Source organism: Toxotes jaculatrix, chromosome 9 (genome assembly GCF_017976425.1).
Source record: "Toxotes jaculatrix isolate fToxJac2 chromosome 9, fToxJac2.pri, whole genome shotgun sequence".
In the NCBI taxonomy this organism is placed as follows: Eukaryota; Metazoa; Chordata; class Actinopteri; family Toxotidae; genus Toxotes; species Toxotes jaculatrix.
In genome coordinates, this window is record NC_054402.1 from 2,466,938 (window position 1) to 2,489,399 (window position 22,462).

At 43.4% G+C, this 22,462-nt stretch overlaps 1 protein-coding gene across 1 annotated transcript; it reads right to left on the bottom strand.

The window, feature by feature from the left end:
• Positions 1 to 451: 451 nt before the first annotated feature.
• LOC121187315 (interleukin-1 receptor accessory protein) lies at positions 452 to 19,546 on the bottom strand. The gene is made up of 12 exons (XM_041046499.1): positions 18,863 to 19,546; positions 15,651 to 15,733; positions 11,011 to 11,206; positions 10,297 to 10,380; positions 7,578 to 7,803; positions 7,170 to 7,338; positions 6,999 to 7,070; positions 5,209 to 5,335; positions 4,644 to 4,792; positions 4,375 to 4,518; positions 3,136 to 3,279; positions 452 to 2,991 (listed from the first exon to the last, which is right to left on the bottom strand). Coding segments are annotated over exons 1-12 (1,845 nt in total). The 5' UTR covers positions 18,865 to 19,546; the 3' UTR covers positions 452 to 2,542.
• Between the last annotated feature and the right edge of the window lie 2,916 nt (positions 19,547 to 22,462).

A 22,462-nucleotide genomic window follows, 5' to 3' on the forward strand; every position in this document is an offset into this window, starting at 1 on the left:
AACAACAGCAACGATGGAGGCCTGGTGGCCGTGTTGGAGGTACAGACCCAGGCGACATTCCAGGAGGCTGAAGCTTTTTTCTGTCAGGAAGTTCGGGCTGAGGACAAACAGGAGGCGGCGGCTTCGCTGCATCGACTGCAGAATGGCCTCTGATAGGTCTAACAGAGAACAGACAGGAAGAGTCAGAAACAACAACTTGTAAAAACCGCACAGCTGTTTGCCTTTCCACATCGTACTGTGGTGAAGCAGGTGCAGATCAAACTAAATAATACAATGCGTTTTAAAATGAAAGTTGAATGTGGTTGTTCATGGATGAGAGAGACCTCCAGAGAGAATCTGTGATTTCATGTTAAACGTCTCGAAAGAAAAGATCCTTACTACATGTGAGACGGTATTTGTTCAAATGGAAAACATGCAATGAAAAACACTGAAATGAATGATGACGATGACATAGCACCAGAAGAAAAATTCATTTATTAAAAAAACACATGAAATACTTTAAACATATATTAGAGCATGACAAAGTGCAAGAAGTATTCTCCCATTACTGTTTTTTAAAGTGTTAAAGATGAATAGCATATAACACATTTTCAAAGAAAATTATATCTTGATACAGTTGATTTATAATATACTGAATGTATAAAAGTGGAAGCAGTGCCAAAACACAAAAATAAAACATACAGAAAGTGCAGAGTAATAGCAACATTTTAAAGTAATGATCAGGCGAGTTTTACTCTGTTAATACATTTTTATCTGACAAATATTTGACAGCTGCAGTGCATGGCTCCCTCCTCCACAGGTCTCTGTTTGCTCTGTAACATTTTACACCTGTGGTTTCCTCTGTCTGTTGCATTTGACTTTGTAAATCTCCCTCTATGCAGATAACACCCAACAGCAAAGCTAAGCAAACACCACCGCTGTGAGTGTATTATATTGAAATGTATTCAAATACAAATCCTCTAATGGCCACTAGGTGCAACTTTGAGAAACATCTCGCTGTGTTGAAGTAAATAAGAAAACCTCTCTCTATAGGCACTATTGGAGAGACTGAAATGTGGTTCAAACATTCGTGGTCCCCTGAGGATGAATCCTCCTTTTTTTTTATCAAAGGACACATGTAAACAACCAATCAAATTCCTTTCAGCCTTAGCTGTCATTTGAGAATAATGCAGACATAATCTGTTACATCCTACTGTTAGGATGTTACTCCTTATATATTCTAAGTCACGCTAATGTTAGTTTTAGGCTAAGTACAGCTGAGGCTGTGAAGCTGAGTCTGAAATACCAAAATACGTCTTATTGCCACAAATTCAGGTTATCTGACTTCCTCTAATGTGTGAGTGTATGAAAATGTACAGAATTTGTCTTGACTGACAGGCGTCTCCACCAATCTAAAGCTCTGGTTGTCTTTCCTGCCTTCTTTGCACAAATACCCCGAGGTAAACCCGACCTCCAGGCGTCAAAACAATCCCATACAGTACGAGTGCAAAAACGCTGTAGCCAGGTTTCTTAAAAATGACACAAAGCTCGGTAATCTGGACAGACAAATAACACGCAAAACATAATGATAATGAATGGATAGTGTGCAGATGAGTTATGACAATGATTCTGATAATGAGAGGACAACTAATACTGAAGCTGTATCTATGAAAAAGTAAAAAGCATTAATCTGAAAGGCACCACAAGTTTTTCATGGTCTTGTTTGTTGCTTTGTTCTTTGTCTCTGGAGCTGTTGATGAGTGTTTTTTCCTACTTTGTTTTCAGTATCTTCATCCGTCTGTTGAGAAGTGTCGGCCGAACACTTTGGTATCTCAGCACCTGCTGGACTGGACTGCCAGGCCAAACTTTACATTTTCACCTAAACTACAGGCAAGGAGGTCGTTAAATCATCAGGATTGTTGTTTAGCGTTTTAGCAAGTGAGATAATATTTGGCATATTAACTAATGTTAAAACTCTCTGCATGTTTACTATTATCAATTAGTTAAAACAATCAGTTAAAACAAGCTAACTTGAAATGGGAACTAAAATCGCCTTGAAGAATCAAAATGTATTTGGCTCACGAGTACTGATTATTCACAGTATTTCCAAATCAAAATATCTCAACAACTCTTAGATGAATTGTTGAGATATTAGGTACCCACATTCATGGTCCCCAGAGGGTGAATGGTGTGCTAATATAAAAATATTAGCATGCTAACAGGCTAAAATAAGATGGTGAGTACAGTAACATGGCTGTACACTTTCAGTATTGCTGTTAAATGAAAGGTTTTGTAGGAAAATTCTGAAAATGAAATGTGAATCTGAGACGCTGCACTGGTACTGGTTTTAACCAGCTCTAGACAGAAACATCAATTCCCTCATTTTTGGGGAAGACTGAAAAGAAGAGTGTCCAGAACCCAACACCCTTATCTGAAGCAAGAAAACAGGAACCTTTCTGTAGTTCACTGACAGGAAGTGATGAAGCTTATAATATCCTGTAACGTGTTTTGGGTTCACGGGTAACTGCTGTAACCCCTGCAGCGTAGCTGTGATGGATCACGACTACGCTGCAGAGTTGAGGACTTTCTGTGGATCTTTGACAGTGTTGGTGATGAGGCCTGTCTGGGAGTTTGTGCTGTTCTGGCTGTGCAGCCTCATCAGAGCCACCTCCTTACTGCTCTCCTCCTCCTCCCTGCTGCTAACCCTCCTCACAGGTAACTCCACCCTCAGTCTCTTCCAGAAGCGGGACGTCAGCTCCCTGGACTTTTCCCCCTGCCAACAGACCAGTGCGAGGGCCACCCGAGCTCTCCTCAGCTCCCTGACCCAGCCCTGTCTCCGGCTCGGCTTGTACTGGACGAGGATCACCCGCAGGTGCCCGTCCAGTGCCATGCCGTCGATGCCGGCCTTCAGCTCCAGCAGGGCCTGGGAGCCCTGAGAGGCATAGCCTGGGCTAACGACCACCAGGAGGCGCCGGCTACGAGCCACAAAACTCAGAGTTTCATCTGTGATGGCTGTGAGAGGAGAGAGGATGGTTAATGAATAGGTGGATGAATGAATGGATGGATGGATTTCTGTCTATTTCTGTGCTGTAGTACATGCATGTACTAAGCTGCAGTATCGGTGTGTATCGTGCTGCAGTACGTGTGTGTACTCACTCCCTCCCGGCAGACTGTCTCTGTCAAAGATACACACTGAGTATCCGAGCTCGTTCTCCAGGACTCTGCGCAGCGTCGACAGAACAAACTGCTCCTCCTCACTGTTCCTCGCATACGAGATGTACACATCGTACTCCTTATCATCTGAGCGCACGCACACACAGACAGGTGATCGATTACAGAGAGGAAACATAATGTTTTCAACTTGAGAAAGAACATTTTTAATAGATAAGTAAACTTCCACATCCGTATTTGCACAGGAAACCAAGTCAAGATGTCTGTCGGATAAGTGTTATCAATGTATGAGTCTCATGTTCAGGCTGAAGAACAGTTTCCTAACAAATTCTCCTCCGATCTGATCTGCACAAGAAGGCGTGCGTGCACACCTGTGCACGCCTGTGCGCGCACGCACACACACACACACACACACACAAAACAACATAGGTGTGTAAAACCAGTTCAGCTGAACGTGTGTGTGTGTGTGTGTGTGTCCTTGAAAGCACCAGCGTTAATGAGATCTGTGCTGGCACTGCATCACAGCACCTTTGACACCAAATAAAGGTGAGTGGTAAAAATTTTACAACCAATTAGTAAACTTTACCTGCATTCAGAGCAGGTGCAGTGGTCGTGTTTCCCAGGGTTAAAGGCTGAGCTATAAACGGCTGCGGTGGAACTGCCTCAGCAGGCTCACTGTCCTGAAACGTCGTTGACTGAATAATTCTGGCAAAGTTGCTGAATAAATTATAAATTACTTTCTCCTGTTTTACTGATACAAGGTTTAATAACCTAAATGTCCCGACTGCAGCCAGACAGAAAAAAAAAATCATCGTTAAACAGAAGAAATTTAGTATCAGGACGTAAAACCTGAAGTGCTGCAGGTGACGTGGCGAATATTTCATTTACCTGGCAAAAACAACACTACACTTTTATTACCCATACTCCAGAGGATGCTGTTCCTGCTGGTATGTTTCAATTATACAAAAATGCGCTAAATAATTTAAACCTGTTAACGCCTGCACCTGCAAGTTAATTTTACTGTTGCATTAGCAAATCATAACAGGATACCCAAAGTAAAATGGCACAAAGAAAAGAATAATATAACGAGCGACCATCAACTATTCCCAGTGTCATTATCTGAATTCCAGCTTTTACCTGAGAACTTACTGCCGTCATCAAACACCTTGGCAGCTACCGAGCAGGTAGATGGGTCGTAAACCATAAGTGTCACCTGTTGCTCACCTGTGTGTCGCTCATCGGTGCCGAACCAGGAGCGATAGAGCAGCAGCAGTTCCAGCCAGAACACATGATAAACCACGAAGAGAAGCAGCATGAGGACCAGAGTCACACCGAGACCACAACCCAGCTCCATCGACGGCAGCGACACTGACACAACGAAACACACCTGAAACTTAGCAACTGTTCAACAAAAACTGTACAACTGTCCAGTGAGATTTTAAGGGCAAGCTTTTAATGTGAAACATCAGCAGGAAGTTCACGGTTTCGCTCACCCTCCTTCTCCAGCTGAGCTCTGCGGGACTTGCTGCCTCTATCGTTCCTCACGGAGCAGTTATACTCTCTGTTCAGGTCCTCGGACTGGAAGTCCTTGATCACCAGCACGCTCTCCTCGATCCGGTCCCCGTAGTCATACTTCACCTGTCTGCAAACACACGTGGGCCTCGTGGATTTCAAAATAAAGCACTGGGACAAACTAAAACACAGGCTCACTGAGTCACACTGAACCTGCAGGAAGATTTATGTCCAGTAAATCCTGTAGCTTTGACCCTGGATTTACTCAGAACTCAGAAACAGACTTGAGTCTTAACAGATTTCTGTTTAATCACAGCTTACTGCTGTCTTTTATTGTCTCAGGATTTTACTCAGTCAGAAATTGAGACTCATGCTTTTTCTTTCACATCCTTCAGGTCCTAATTTTTTAAATACTTTCATTAACTGAACCATCTCAAACTCAATACTGGGGCTTTCTGTCCTCATTCTAAAATAAATGTACATCCTACTACAACTACCTGTACCTTAAGGTAATAATAACTCAGACTAGATGTGTTTTCTTTCTACCTGTTGGTTTTGGAAAAGCGAGGGTTGTTGAGTTTATCCAGGGTCTTCCCATCAACCGTCCACCAAATATCCCACAAAGAGTTCAGGTAGGGGAACAAACCTCTGCACACCAGACGCACCTCTGTGTCTGAGAGGAAGAGGGAAATACAGAGTGAGAACTCGGCCACTTAAACCAAAATCTGACAGAATTCATTTCAAACCAAATGACCCGATCTGACAGGATCACAGCTGGTGTCTAAATCCTGACATGAGCATGATCCCACACTGTGTTAGGGCTCATAAAAAGATGATGATGAAAGAGATGAAATTGGTCAGTGAAGTTTCTGTCGCTGCTAAAAAATAAGAAAATAAGAATAAATCCTCAGACAGTGAAGGGCAGTCTGTACACGAAGCACGGGTCCTTTAAATATTCATCAAACGGAGCCCAGGCTGGAATCCTGCTGTTCATCAGCAGTAATATTCACTGTAAGTGTACATGGCGTGTAGTGTGATGGTGTGTGTGTGTGTCTGTACAGGAAGTTAACGGCTTGCTCTGTTTTATGGGACGAGCTCCTGCAGCCTCCACTAATTCTGCACGGACGATTAACTTTTCGAATGTTGAATCTCCTCCGAGCTGCTCTCGGGAAAACCAATTTGAAAGAAGTTGTTGGCAGAGGATGTGCTGCCTCTCCATCACTGCCACAGCAGCTTTATGTCCTGAGAGTCCAGCTGCAGGTGGAGAAGCTGCTGGAGGCCACATAAAGACAGAAAACACAGGATGGAGCTGAGGAGTGGAAGCTCCCATCTGGACACGCTGCTGTCACTGGGCTGCTGCTGAGCTGAAGGGATTCATGAGTTAACAAAGAAAATTCTGACAGTTGTTAAAAGCTGTTGAAGTGATTCATCACGAAATATTCTTGGTTCCCAGCTGTGGGTCTGTGCGACTGTCTTCCCATGATGCAACGCTGAATAAACAGATCCTCGTTTAGGGACTAATTATCCTGGCGTCTGTGCTTGTTCCAGATTGGTAGGTGGGAAGTCGCTCGAAGAAAACTAGCCAGTCGCAGCGGAGAGGTAATAAGGAGAGCGATTCATTCATGTGGTTATAAATCTGTTACAGCTCTCTCTGCTGTGTTTAGAGTCAGATCTCAGCTAAAGCCTCTGTGTTGGGAAAGTTAGCTCTCAGAAGAGAACAAAGATTCTTTAATCCGACAGGATTCAGTGAGGACAGACCATGTCGGCGTCTGTGATGATAACTGGCGTCTTTCAGAAAAATGATCCATACAGTGTTAAATAGTTCCCATCATCATAAACGAACATTTCAGTGTGACTGACCTCATCAGACATTAACTGCGTCTCTGCTCTTCTCTCTGCTTTGGCAGCAGAAACAGTGACATTACTTTCTATTACCTGCTTCATGTGTTCATAATGATTTGTTACTATTTCAGTAGGAAACTTAACCATTAACCATTTCTGTATTTATTTCCAGTAAATCCTTAGTCTGATCATGTGATCACGCTGTTTACATTTCACCTTGTTGAATAATATGTAAGTGAATTTAGATGCAGGGGATTTTTTAGGCTTGTAATTAACGTTCACCTCTTTGACATGAACATGCTCGTAGCCAGGTGATAACCAGCTTCATAGCACGGATGATCCAGGACGGTAAATGTTCACTGAAGCCAGATGATGAGAGGATATCCTGGGCATGTTGAACTTGTTTTGTGGTACAGTTCTCAGGACAGTAAACAGTTTGTGATTATTTGTTTTGTTATCTGACAGCTGACACTGTGCTTCTGCAGTTTACTTACTCTGTTCGACAGTGAAGACCTGGTCTTCAGTTGGGTGGAGGATGTCGGGTTCTTTGGGCAGTGTGGTCGGATCTGAGGAAATAAAACAGAGCAGTGTTCACCTGTACAGGTACATTCTTTAATGTGTGCACAGCAGCAGTAGTAGTGGTGGTAGTAGTATGGTTGTCTTACAGACGGCGGTGACGTTGATGCTCCTGGTGAAGTTGAGTGTTTTGCCTTTCCTCAGGTAGCTGACTGTACAGTAATATAAACCCTGATATGGATCCAACATGACGTAAAACTCGAGACTGGCTCCTTTCTGCTGCCGGTCGGTGTTCCAGAACGGGTATTTGTAACACCTCTGAGACACAGAGGACAGGACAGACAGGGAGAGAGGGTTACATCTGGTCAGACTCCCCCCTCCCCCCCCACACAACTATCACAGACTGTTTTTACTACATTTATACATGTACTTAAATTTGAGATTGTGACGGAGACCACAGACTGACCAGCGCCTCAAAAGAGAATTCACAGTAAAATCAACAGACACATTATTCATCAGTATTAGCTGCAAGATACGGGGACAGACGCATGTATTACCGATCCATCTGTTTTCACGTGGTACCAGGTGACGAGTGGCGTGCTGTTGGTCATCTTGGCAGCGTCCTGCAGGTCTGGACAGTTCAGGGTCCACCCTTCCTGCAACGGGATCGCCACTTGAGCGCCTACCACGGCAACCGGAGGCGGGCAGTCGGAGGTGAGGGCCAACTCGTCACGCCGCAACACCTTCAGGTGCATGGCGATCTTACTGCAGGACGACTTGTTACTGCAAGACAGAGACAGGAGACCAACAGACTTAAGAGTAAGTCTTACAGCAATGCTCTCTGGGACTCAATTTCAGCAAAGATGTTCAGAGAAAATACAAAACAAGACTAACAAAAAATTAAAATCTAGGACAACATCACGAAGAGATCAAACCACAAACCAAGAACACATTTTTTTTACATGCAGGGCTTTGTTTTTCAGGTCACACAAATGCCATTATCTGTAAGAACAGCACAGTCTCAACTGTGTGTGTTCATTTAAAGATCACGAGACACAGGAAACAGGATGTGACCACACAGGAAGAGAAACCTAGAAAACTAGATCAAGATGGGCAGAGTGTTCAGATCATCTTCCAGCTCTGAATACCTGTCTGCACGCTAGAGCTGAACGGTTTTAGGAAGAGATCTCATTTCAATTTTTCTGGCAGATATTGCGATTTTCTTCTAATCAAGCTTCAGTGTAACATTCACAATGTACAGTAACATTTACAAACATGACAGAAAACTACATCATTGAAACATTAAATGCAATTATTCTGATGCAAGAACGAAAACTAAAGTTAAGAACTGATTTCAAACGTACTTAAGAAACATGTACATGTACACTCTATGAAGTCCTTGACCAGTGGCAGTTATTTCTCTATTGTCGCGAGGAACTTTTTCGTCACGCACTCGTCATACAAACACCTGTGGTGATTTTACAGGTGCCGGTATAAATTGGTGGTGTTTTCGCTGGGTGTTGCGACTTTATGCGCGACAGGTTTTACACAGTACCTGTTTCTGGTGCACGTCCGCGGCCTCAAACACGAAATGCTCCCAAATAACCGACGTGCTGTTTTTATTGGGGATTAAATCCCGTAACTCCGCTTCCGGTCCAGCTGAAGCCATTTCAGAACTGAAGCAGCAGGTGGAGCAGGTTATACTGATTGGTGAGCGTGACCTGTCCACGAGCCGCTTCTGATTGGTGAGCTCGGCAGGTAGGGAGACGGCATGTATGTGTAAAATATTTGACACAGCAGATCCTGGGTCAGTTAGGAGCGCAGCAAAAAACCGCAGCTTTGGCGATCACGTGATCGCGTTGTCTGAAATCGCAATTTCGAGCCCTGCTGCACACCACATCAGAGGAGAAGACGCTGCTGTGGAGAAGTTACGGTCCTCTCCTGGAAACCTGAGCCGCTGCAGGAAAACGCATTCAGCACCACAAACTGTGAACATGAGATTCAAGACATCAGTGTTTTCTTCTTCGTCATTAGTAAGAAAACATCCTGCTGTGATCTTCATCAGGCTGAACGCCAGATAACATCTGCGGGGACTTTTAGCTGGAACAGTAATGCACTTCCTGGCAGACTTATCTCCATCTACCTTTAAAATGCTGACTGACTGTGTGTGTGTGTGTGTGTGTGTGTGTGTGTGTGTGTGTGTGTGTGTGTGTGTGTGTGTGAGAGAGACTGATCTCTCTGAGACTTTCTCTTCTCAGTCGATTGTAAGCTTCCAGTTTGAGGTCAGTGGATGTTAAAGGCATCTAATTGATGAGGAGCACTAAGAGTCTCAAGCTTGTTTATACAAAGTGTGACCGTGTGTGTGTGTGTGTGTCTGTACCAGTGTGTGTTGGACTGTTCAGATCTCTGAGAATGCATGATACTCATCAGACTCTTTTTTATCAGATTCATACAGAACGTCTGGTTCTGTTTTATTTATCTCAGTCATTGCGGAACCCAAGAGCAAACTTTGGTCCGACCCAACCAGCTGGATCCAGTGGTCCTCCTGGACCGGAACGCTGACTGGAAATCCTCATCTGATCTAAGGTGTGTTTTTTTTTTTTTTCTCTTTACTGCTACTACTTACCTTATCTGCAGCCCTTCTATAAATCAGGCCTTGGTTGGTAGTCTGACATCACTGTGTCACATGACTCTCATCACACACATTTGTCCCTGTGACCAACACACAGCACATCAACAGTTTTCTGCACTGTGATGATGCAGCATGTGTTGTGTTACGTTCGGTCAGGTCAGATCCGCATCCTGCACAGACCAGGAGCATGTAGTGATTAAAGTAAGACAGCAGACACCCCCGCACACCCCCACACCCATTAAATGAACTCATCTTGTTGGGTGTCACATGCGGGTCTGGACCGTGGCCAGCTGATGGGTCACATCTGGTTTCTGTAATCCTGTGAGCTGAGCAGGAGCGGAACTATAAGACGCTCTCAGAGCCACTTTGGCTGATTAAGAGTCGAGACGGAGGATTGAACGTGAGAGAGGAGCCGACACGGCAGCTGATTTTATCTGATGTGAGAGCACCTGTCTGTGATCACCTGATGAACTTCAGCATCAGAATTTGTGACGTCTGAAGACTCACTTTAAATTTCATTCATTTCTGACTGCAGTCTTGATCCTGAACAAACTTTAGCAAACAGTAAATTAAAAAAACACAAAATGAAACTGTCCTGTAAAAAAAACATAAAAGGGAATTTCCCAGGCGTCTCTGTGTCTTACCGTAGCATGCAGATGTACTGTCCCGTGTCCTCCACGGTGGCCGGCTGCAGCCACAGTCTCTCCCTGTCTTTACTGAGCCGCGAGCTGCGGAGGAGAGTCATCATCATTCATTAGAGCCCGAACGAACATAAATCAGAGACGATTCGATTACAGCGACGTTAGAACAAAATCTAACGTCCGCAGTGACGCCAATCGAGCTGCTCGCCTCCAAAACACCATACGTCGTCTCAGGAAGGGAAATCGTTAGAGTGCACTTCATCGTTCAGTTACTCTCAACGTGTCTCATCCTCCCAACAAGTGAAGCTGCTGTAAAATGACTGACAGATGTTTTTCTGAAGAGCCTCTACAAAACAACTATACTGTTCTGAGAGCAGCTTAATGTATTTTATCTTATAATTTATTTGTTGTAGTCATGCTTTAAAATGGTTTACGCCCTCCATCTACTTTGTTTTTTATCTATTTTAATAGATTTTTTAAAATGTATTTTAATCCATTTTCTTGGTTTGTTACATTTCTTGTAAGAATCAGTCCAGTTATTTCAGTTTACATTTTTTTGCAGATCTTATTATTTAGCAGCTCGTCCGTCGTCTGTGAAGCACTTTGAACTGCACTAATCTGTGCAAAAGGTGCTGAACAAATAAAGTTTGATTGATTGACTGATTTTGTTTGCACACAGTAGTAAACTGCTCAGATAGTTTTCAGTTGCATGTGTACCTGTACGTGATTGGCTGCTCCAGGTCGTGACCCTCAGGGAGGCGGTACCAGAAGAGGTTGTGCCCGGCACTCTGGGTGGAGGTGTAGTTGTAGACGGACGGATGAGAGAAAAGAGGACAGGAGAGCCAACCGGCCTCCCCCTCCATGACTGAGACCGCCCCCTCACTGGACACCCCCCAGTCATAACACATGGACTCTGAGAGAGAGAGAGAGAGAGAGAGAGAGAGAGAGAGAGAGAGATTTAAAGGGACCACAGTGTCCACCTGCCCAGGTCACATGAAGACAGACGGATTGGTTGTGTACTGAATAAAACCCAGTTCAAACCCTGGGCCTATCAATCAGTGTGAAAGTGTGAAAATTATAACTTTTAATGCAGAGATTTTTTTTAAAAATGTCTCAATAAATGAGCTGAAAACTCGTGGCTGTTGATTCATTCATTTCCTTTATAACGTCATAATTATGCCCTGATCCAGTGAAGTGAAGGAGGAGCAGAGGGACACGTCTGTCTCCCTCTCTGGGTCCGGTCCAGGCTGCGGGTCCGGCCCCGATTTAGAGTTTTTATGCAAGAATCAAACAGAGCTTAGTGGATGTCGTCGTTAACTGGCCTTGTTAAAAGAACGACGTTATTACACTTCCATCTCATTAAAGGATGAAAGCAGAGAGGGCAGCTGCTCCATTAAAACACTGAGACTCATCACTAAACACTGTTACTGAAAACCAGCATCAGTCAGACAGAGAGGGACAAGCTTTACCTCAGATTAAACTGCTTCTTATTTATTACATTAAATGAAAATGCTGTATGAATGAGACATTTGCCTAAGACAGTGAAGACAGTGAAACAGATGTAAACAGACGGCTGATATTTTTGGACAGAGGAATGTTTTCTGACCCTGACCTTCACGCTGAAAATATCCCAGAACTCTCTGTGATCTATTTTTGTCAGGATGGGAAACAGAATTTAGTGGAACACAAATATCTGATTTATCATTTCTGATGAGGGTGTTTGCTGCACACGAATCACCAAAGTTAACTCGGCCTCAGTCTGAGTTTCCACCACCAACAAACCCTGACAGGACCTCAGAGACCTAATGCTGATATTAGGCTGCGGCAGATCTCTAACGCAGGCAGGAGTCTGACCCTGCAGCGATCTGCAAGTGACCAGAATCTGGAACTGAATTTGAACAGGAGCCAATCTAAATATATGAAGTATTAAATTTGCCAGGAATGTGCCAGGAGAGGGAACAAAGGCTTTTCTTCACCTTAGGGACAAAGCCAACTGGGCAGAGATAAGATCTTTGCTATTATCAGCATTGAGCTGTAGAAATGCATCAGCCATCCAATTTTTAATTTAATTTAGGCATTTGTGTAAAATAGACAATTCTGCAGCTTTTGGAGGTTTAAAGAGACGTACAGCTGAGTATCATCCGCATAGCAGGGACAGGATTTAACCACATCCCTGGTTCGATTCCAGGCGCCTAAAGCATAAAGCATGGAAGGCAGAGGAGGCTCCAGGAAACAATCAGGAAACACCACAGTTATTGAGAGCTTCCGGTTCTGTTGCTATGCAGGTAAAGTGTTGGTTTGATGTTGTAGAATTTACTGGATAAATTCTAAAGATCTTTTTTTCTGATTTCAGCAAAGTCATTCTGAATATTTTTTCCATACTGACACCTGCTGGAGCTCATGGACTCTGTCGCGTTTACAGCCGCTCTACATGCTGAAATAAACATTTCTAACCGAGGACGACGTTAAAAAGAGAAACTGAAATTCTTCACATTGGATTTTTCACTGTTGACGAAAGACTTCAACGACCAACCATCGAAATTAGCACCAACTAATTTTCTGCTGATTGATTTAATTGACTAATGGTTTCAGAACTGACTTAAGTCTTCATCCAATCAACCAATCAAATCAGAGACACACCAACTCCACCAGGTCTTTAAATTCTCATTTATAATGGATGAGTTAATTAAATGGAGGATGAAGAGGATGACTGTTCAATATGTGATAATTATAGTGATGACTAATGCGTTCTTTACAGACTGGCCTCCTCAGCACCATAGACTCTCTAATACACCTAAATCCTACTCTTCAAAGACTTCAGACCCCCAAAAGATCACTTAAACCACATACAGGACCACTGAAACTACCACCTCAGGAGCTCCTGACCCTTTTAATCAGCTTCCTCTTGAAGATTACAGGGAATCTCCTCAAAGATGTCAACAACAACAATGGGGAAGGATAATCACTACTTCTTAAAGACCAAAGGCACCTTTAGAACCTCTGCAAGGATTCTTAACTCCTATTAGGAACACTGGCACTTCTTCAAGAACCTACAGAACCCTTCATGGACCATATATTCACAGGTATTTATATTCAGTGAAATATCTCTGAATTTTGGACTGTTGGTTTGACAGAACTGGAAATTATTGTAATCGACTATATATACAGACTAAATGATTAATGATTAGTCAGAAAAGTAATTGGTACATAAACCCACAATGAAAATAATTATAGGTCCTTGTGGCAGAACCAAGCGTCCTGTTTTGAGTCCAGAGCCTCAGCTTGGGAAAATGAAGTGCTGGACCGTTTCAGTGCTGCTGGTTCTCACGTCTCTGAACACTGAGTGCTGGATTAATGGAGGCTCCCTACACCTGTACAGAGTGGGACTGTGTGTATGTGTGTGTGTGTGTGTGTGTGTGTATGTGTGTGTGCGTGTGTGTGTGTGTGTGTGTGTGCTGGTAATTGACCTGTCAGGTTTTCCTGGCCAGAGTATTAGTCTTTCTATTAAAACCCTCTCCAACATCCATCCGCCTCCTTCTCCTCCTCCTCCATCACTATCCATCCATCCATCTACACAAATATCTTCAGCCTCATCCCTCCATTCACCCCACCCCCCACCACTACCATCTAACCCCTCTACCTCCACACACACACATTATCCATCCATCTGCAACATGCTGCCGTAGCCCTTTATAGTCTCCTGCAGGTTTTAGCTTCGCTTCGTGTAAAGACGTGTGCTGTGGAATCAATGTGTTGGACACTCGAATGCAAATACGGGACACAGCAAAAATCAAATAGAGGTGAATAATGTTTCTTATGTCCGGTGCCTGTTCTGCAGCTACATGTTTAACCCTGACTGTGTTGTCTCATCAGAACACAGTTTGCATATGGTGATGAATAAATGGATGATTTTAAATAAACATAAAGACCATGCATGTCTGATGGACATATCAAACAAAAAGGTTTCTCTTCTCTGAACAGATGGAAGCTTTTCCAAGGCTTTGAACTCAAAGAAATAATAATCTGTAGTTTTAGCTGGAATTTGGTTTTGTTCGTTGTCAGTCATCGTGTTCTGATCTGTGTCCTGACACAATCTTCTTCTGCTGCGTCTTAAAGCTGTGGCAGACTGGATGATGAAGCAGTCTGTCTCAGTCATACCTCAGCAGTCAAAGCTCAGGTTGTCACAGGTCCCCAAAAACCTTTTTACCCCCAGAGTCAAATAAAAAATGGGTCACCACATCTAGTGCTGCTACAGAAAAGCAAAAAAACAAAAATCAGAAACCCTGCAGCCCAAATATCACTCCTCCACAAACCACCGCCATAACAGAGACGTCTGCAAAACTGTTGACACCAACTGCAAACAACCTCAGTTAGTACTTTTAACACTACGACCGTACGGAAACTCTCCTCAGGTCCTCCAAACTGAGCGGCCGCTCACGTCGTTTGTCTCTATCCTCTGATACCACCCACGGGAGCGTCCCCTGAGAAAGCGCCCCTACAGCAGCGGGTGCACTGGACCTCGGTTGTCATGGTTACATTGGTCCAACTTTCAGTCCAGAACTATTTGTGAACTTTTCTGAAATGTCTCGGGGGGACATTCAGACAATGATCAAACAACTGAGACGTGACACATATTTACATGTACAGTCTGTGGTGCTGCCGTTTGTTGGTGTAATAACCAGTTTCCTCAAAGGATTCATTCAATTTTCATCTCATTTCATTCACTCACGTCCCATCAGCTCCATCCATCTAACCCCTACAGCATCTGCTCCTCTCCTCGGTTTTCCACGTCCACCCCCACCTCACCTCTAAACCCCCCTCCCCCCTCCTCTCCTCCACACTCAGACAGTCTTACAAATGACCCTCCTCTCCCTGGAACCATCCATTCACCGTCCCACGGGGCGGGAGCTTCGGCTTTAATTAACCCCATTTTTGCAGCGTTGCACCAACATGAAGAAGAAAGATCCTGGGTGAAGAAAAGACCTGAGAACCTCTTACAGTGTGGACACATAATATTTATCATTTTTAATTCCCTTTACCTACAAAAGAAACCCTTACACTGATGGATCCAAGCAAGTCCAAGAACGTTCTAAACAGGTGTTCTACAGTTTTCTACTCATCTTTGTGCCTTTACATGTGAATTTTTACATTAAAACAACTAAACCAGCTGAAGCCATTAAAGCAAACCCTTCAGTGTTTGTGGAGAAACAAAAATAAATGATCTGCATCAGTGTACACATGATATAAGCACTGAGGAAAAGTAAAAAGTGGGATTTTCAGGTGGAGTTCCCTCTGGACTGGACTGGTGTCCTCTAACGAGCCCCAGTCAGAGCCCTGCTGTCACAGACGTCACTTACCTGGCGGGTGACTGGACTGACTGACAGCTGGTGTGATCCCGACTGTCACGATGAAGAGGAGGAGGGTGGAGATGAAGGACGCCCTGCAGGGAGATGGAAGGACTGTTAATGTACATTATTAATTCATTTTTGATTCTTTTTCTATTGTTTTATTTTAAAGATTTAGCTGTTGATGTAACATTCACAATGATAAATTAAACTCAAACTTAATTTCAATATATCTTAGTGCATTTTATACTAAAAAATAAACAGCAGAGTAAATGTAATGTTCTAAATATGAGCAGAAACACAGGCACTTGATGCCCAGGCCTCTTTGTTGTTACCCCTGTTTGTCTGAGGGTTTTTTTCTGGATAAATGAAGCAGGTTTCTGACACATTTAAAGTCAAACGTGCAAAGTTGGTATAAATGTTGGATTCAGTGAGGAATTGAAATCTGTCTTCTCTTTACAGCCCGGTTTGTCTTCACCCCCGCCCCGTTTCTCGCCATGTCCATATATCCGCTGCAGCAGCAGAGTTAAATCAGTGGAGGTGGGATTAATCTGATCATTACAGGAGCTGAGATGAGATGGACGGATGATAATGACCTTCACCTCTCTTTACCTCTGTTCATCCGTTCATCTAATGAACCAATGTCCACATATAAAAATCAGCTCATGCGATAGAAATGAGAAGTTTTACGCAGTTTTGTTTTCATGATCTTGTTTTATGTGTGTGTTCACTGTAAAGCAGCTCAGGTGGTTTCATGGATCAATAAGTGACTGACTCGCACACACATCACCGCGCGTTCACACAGCCGTTACCTGCAAACACTTCCCTAAAGACACACATTTTACATCACATCTTATTTCTCATCCAATTTCACGGGTAATATCACACCTGACACATCACATATGAAATATAATGTTTATAATGTCCAGGTTGAGACCAGCGTCCAGCAAAAAGTCAGTGTCCTGTTCAGCTCTTTGTTGTGTGTGCGGCTGTGTGAGACACTGAACGGAGGTTATTCACTCACTCTGTCAGGCACGTGTGATGAATGAAATAAAATAAAGACCATATAGAGTGTAAAGGCTCCGTCCGTCTGCGCAGGTTTTTATTTAAACAGTAAACACGACAGGAGATCAGTCTGAGTTTTAATCAGCTGAGGTTCAAGCCTAACAAATATTTAGGCCTCGAATAATCTCACGTTCAGACACAGCAGAGACAGAGGAAGGCGCGTCACAGTGTCTCCACATTTCTTATTTTTAAATAAAGTGTTGTTTTGAAACAGAGAGAAGGAGGAGGAGGAGGATGTGAGGGAGGAGGGTGAGAAAGAAAGGTGAAGAAAGAGAAGAAGAGAGGCTGCAACATACAGACGGAGAGATAACGTGTCACGGTGGACGATCAGGAAGAGCGAGTGGATCCCAGGAGGGACATACAGAACCAGAGCTGCTCAACAACACCATCCATCACACACACACACACACACACACACACGCACACGCACACGCACACACACACACACACACACACACACTTTTCATGCCAAATGGAGTTCAATAAAACCAAACCCAGAAAATCCCTTGTGTGTGTGTTTGTGTGTGTGTGTGTGTGTGTGTGTGTGTGTGTGTGTGTGTGTGTGTGTTAATATAAGACTCTGACATGGTCCACCACAGGTATGGAGATGACAATAAGCCCTCTACCCTGGCCCCAGAGAATTCTGGGAAGTTGATTACTCATTTTCAGGAGCTCATTCGTGTAAACAAAGACTCAGCAGTTTCCAGAGTTAAAGAAAATCCCACTTCACACTCGGACTCTGTGACTTCACATCTCGTCGTTCATCATCATTTAGCATCCCGTCGTTTTTTTTTTTTTTTTGCTCGCTGCTAATTTAGTTCAGTAATTCAACATTTAGATTTTGGAGAAATGAACATGGTGCAAACACACAAAGCTGAGGCCTTAGCAGTTTTACAATCACACACACACACACACACACACACTGCAGTAGACGTCTGGACAAACCTAATGGAGCAGATATCTGAACTCTTCTGGGCCTAAAACCTGAAAACATATTCACTTTCCAACGATCACTAACTTACACAGACCTGTTTTATTTCTTTTGGTCGTCTGTGTCATCCTCAGGCTTCTGGACATCTGGTCACATCTGTTTTATTTCTGTCATCTAATTTGATTCTGTGCATCTGTGCAAATAAAAAACTAAGTTCCAGCCTTTTTAGCAGAAAATGTTTTGTCAGTTTCCTGCAGCTCAACAGTGAAACACAAAGATGGAACTCTGCACTAAAAACAGTCACTTTACAGAAACCCCCTCGATTTGTCTCACTCGGGCTGATGAGGCTCCGTATTCGCTTCAGATAAACTTCTGAATAAATGTTTGCACAAAACTAGGATGTGGAGTGTGTCGCCCATCACTTCCACTGAAAGCTGGTGATGGTGAAGAGGCAGGTGAACTGCAGTGTTCAGCTGTGTTTCTGCTGATCACTGTGAAGTCCCCAAACTGATCTGAGTGGCAATAATCTAATTATCAAAATGGATCGATGAAGGACACTGAGTCTGCTAACAGAGAACAAAGACTGTCTTCCCTTTTGTGGAGAAAATCTTCCTCCAGACTCACATTTAAAAATGTGTTAATTTCACAGTTCCCTCATTGTTCACAAGCTGATCATAAATTACAAGACAGTTCACAAATGTTTTGAGTCTTATGGGAAATTCGGCACATAAATTATTGAGCAAGCAACACTTTACACTAACAAATGTCAGCCTCCATGACTGCCTGTTACCTATTACCGTCCATCGCGCTGTATTTGGGATCATTCAAATTACAGGCAAATGATCTACAAAAGTTGTAATTGTGTTGATTTGAGCGCAGGCTGATATCACGTATTTATGCCGAAATGTAGACTACAACACAGCGATGAATAATAACGCGTAGTTTTTCTCTCAGCGTTAAGTACTGGTAAGATTAATCGACATTACTGTAAACCCAGAGATTTTTTAACCGATGATTCGCGCGGATGTCTGTCACACGGGTCCTCCGTTGGACCAGCCGCTGAGGCTCGGTCTCCGGCTGCTGCTCGAACTCAGAGAGACTTTTAGTGAGAGAAACCACAGAACCGCCTTCACTTCTCACTGAATTAAACAGAACCAGAACACGGACAAGAACCAGGCAGCGAACACCACGACATCACACATCAAAGCACAGCAGGAAGTGGGCTTACATTGACAGCAGGTCCGGACGCTCTCCTCGGTGTCTGTCCGGTCGGGATGAACCGTTCTGTAGCTGAGCGTCCCGGCGGACGGGCGGAGCAGAGCTGGGTGGGGGCGGGGCGGGTCCAGGACCGGAATGGACTGTGGGGGTATCCCGGGTCTTTAAGTGTTTACTGTGTGTGTGTGTGTGTGTGTGTGTGTGTGTGTGTGTGTGTGTGTGTGTGTGAGAGAGAGAGAGAGAGAGAGAGAGAGAGTCCTGCTGCTGACTCACACACACACACACACCCTTCGGTTAGCACCGCAGCACCGGGAGCAGTGGGGCTCTGGTGATTAACGGCCCCGTGTCAGGGCTCGATCAGGGCTGTAAATCTCCAGGACTAACGGTGGCGCACGGCGCCGGTCCCCGGTGGTCCGCGGAGTCTTCCAGCTGAGCGGCGGCGGCGGCGCGAGGAGCCCAGTTCGCGTAATTAATGATTCCGGATTAACGTGACGTGCCGGAACTAATTAAAGTGAAGTGTTTATTGAAGTGTTACAGAAATGAAAACTGAGAGACAGAGAGACGGACAGCTGCTGACAGCTGGACGCAAGTTTACAGAGAAGCGCGTGACGGTTCAAAACCTGCGTCGAAGGCGCAGAAAAGGAAAAACAGTTAAATAGAAGCAGCTGTGAGCGGCTCGCGCGCGCGCGTGTGTGTGTGTGCGCGTTTGGACAAGTAGGAAGTTGAGTGTATTCCGGTTGACGCTCCTCCTCCTCCTCACTGCTGTTGCGACATGGATCTGAGTGATTTCCCAATCACTGCCCCCGCCCCCGTCAGACAGCGACGGTAGTCTGTTGTCTTTTGTTTTTCTATTTGATAAAACTTCAGAAAACTTCAAAAACTAAACCTGACAAATAATAATAATAATGAATAAATATAACAATAAAATATTTAACACGTGAAGGAGCATAAAGTATAAGTAAGAGTAAAGTAACCTTCTACTGCTGCTTCACTATCAGCTCTGTGGAACAACAAGGTCTGCTGCTTGATGTTGTTGTACTGTGAGAGGTGTGTGTGTGTTTGTCAATACCACCACTAATAATAATAATTATAATAACAACAATAATAACCAGGACATATTCTGGATTGTGACAGCGGGTCTTTATGTAGCTCTGCACAAATCAAATAAAAATAAAAGGCAAATGTAATGTCAGGTGTTTTCACTCTGCAGGTCTCCAGATTATTTAGGACTTACTCTTCACTAAGCTTCAGGTTTTACTGTAACTTCAGGTTCGCAGCAGAGACGTCAGAGAAGGTGCTGATTTCCTGTGTTTTCGTGGAAATATGAGATCTTTGTTTTTGTGTGACCTATGACCTTTATGGTTTTTCTGTGTAGAACTTCGTCACGACACAAAGCTTCTGAAAGAGCACCAGGTAAAAATTAGATCATGTCACTGAGCGCTGACAGATAACATCCATCTGCACGCAGACATTCACTGACATTTGTTGGACACAGACTGAAGGAAACAGATCTGTAGCTGGACACATGAAGCAAGATCACAAAGCAACAGGAAAACATGTCATGAGTCATTTAACTATAAAATAACAGTAAAACATCATGGACATCAGTCATGATGACATCAGTCACATATATATATACATAAAATTATATATATATGAAACGTTTCCTGATTACAGCTTCTCAGATTTTTAATCATTTTGAGGTTTTTTTGTTTGTTTGTTTTTTCTGTACTTTTACTTTAAAACATTTGCATCATTATATTTACAAACCTTTAACATTTTCCATGCAGGGCTTTTACTTGTGATGCAGTATTTTTTACAGCGTGTTATCAGTGCTTTTACTGAAGTAAAGGGTCTGAAATGACTGGATTATTCAGTAGGTCATTTCACAGACAGACACGGGTCCATGTTACAGCTGTCAGCGCTCAACACTCATTCCTGGTGGGATGTCGCCTCCTGGTGGCGTCGGCCTGTAACAGACACACCTGACAGGTAAACTTCAGCCTGATGTCACATTTTAACAGTTTCCGGATGAAATCTGTGAACATGACTGGATGACGTGATTTGGCTGAAATTTATTTCAAACACATTTTTTTTTTTACCAATAAAAGAAGTCACAAAAAATAAAGGTTAAAAGACACATAAACAGAAAGCTGCTTCACAGTAAACGCCTCCAAACGGCTTCAAAATAAAAGTTCCTCAGCTGCACCAAAATAAAAGCCCTCCAGCCTCTTCACAGTAAAAGCCCTTCTGCTGCCAGGAATCTCAAGATAGAAAAGACTGGACTGTTTTTACTGTGGAGCAGCTGCAGAGAAGAAGCCTGTGACAGTGAAGTCAATGACAGACAGACGGACAGATAGATAGATAGATAGATAGATAGATAGATAGATAGATAGATAGATAGATAGATCTTACTTTCCTCCATCTCTTGTCGTTTTGCTCCCAGCTGATGCTTTGAGAATCCCTCAGCAGCAGCTGAGTTGTGTTTTTGTGTTGCTGCTTGTTAAAGTTGGATGAGGCTCTTAAGACATCTGAACATTAGAAGGAGTCGTCTGTAAAGTGGAAACCAGCAGCTGAGTGTCTTTCTGCTGAGTGGATGGACGCTCTGTGAGCTTTTAGCTCGTCTGTCTGACTCCGTGTTTTTCACTTCACTTCAGGAATAACAGAGGGCTTTTAAAGAAGCAGCAGCCGAAAGCAACAAAAACACTTCAGACTGTGACGAGTGTCGGGCCCAGAGTCTGTTTTCTGCTCTGTTCTTCAGCATCTGTCTTCAGTTCAGACAGATCTCAATGTTACGTTCAGTCTAAAATATTCGCCTCATCAGTGAGTCTCATGTTTGCTCAGTCTACATTCGTTTGTTTGTGAGAGAAATTTTTCTAAATGTGAATCATTTTTATTCCACATCTGGGAATTTTACCTGGAAATTTATATTTACAGGATAAAACAGATTCAGTGAAAAATGTTTTCAACTGTTCAGCTGTTTTTATAGGAAAAATGTTTCACATGAGTCAGAGGCCTTTCTTTATATGTTCTTTTCCTTTGAACAGCTGAATAACAACACGTTTCATGAATAAAAATATAAATAAATCAAAACTTCAGTGAAGTGAATCTTAATACAAAAAGAAAAGATGAGGAGGTCAGTGTGATGAAGGCTGAAAGCTCCTGAATCTTTTATGATGGAGCATTTCAACCTTCATGGACTTTGTCAGACAAACACTCAGAACACAAACAGGGACAGGACAGTGTGTAACTCAGACAGATGACTTCTTATGGCTTCCTTCTTTTCTCTTTTCCTGTTTTATTGTTGGACATTTAACCTTTGACCTTTGTATTTATGCTTTTATTTTCTAATGTTGTACACTTGTAGATGAAGGTTCCTGTGGCTTCATGTGTTCCTTCCGACTGCAGGCAAACACAGTTTGTATAAAGGTGAACGGACAGGAAGTGGACAGACAGTGATTTTTCTGTTTCCTGTCTCACCTGCAGGAAAAAGGACGACCTGTGGTCTAATGTCACGTCTCGGCTGTGTGGACTTTTGAACTTGAATCTGGGACTTCATTTGGACGTTAGTCTGCAGACTTTTTTTCAGTCATTTCAGAGGGAGAGTCTAGGA

What these genes read in the sequence shown, in the direction of transcription:
- LOC121187315 (XM_041046499.1), bottom strand. An exon ending in GAGCAGCCAATCACGTACAG is followed by an intron (nt 10,381 to 11,010) that starts GTACACATGCAA and finishes TCTCCTCCGCAG; the next exon opens with CTCGCGGCTCAGTAAAGACA. An exon ending in GGTCTTCACTGTCGAACAGA is followed by an intron (nt 5,336 to 6,998) that starts GTAAGTAAACTG and finishes TCTTCCTCTCAG; the next exon opens with ACACAGAGGTGCGTCTGGTG.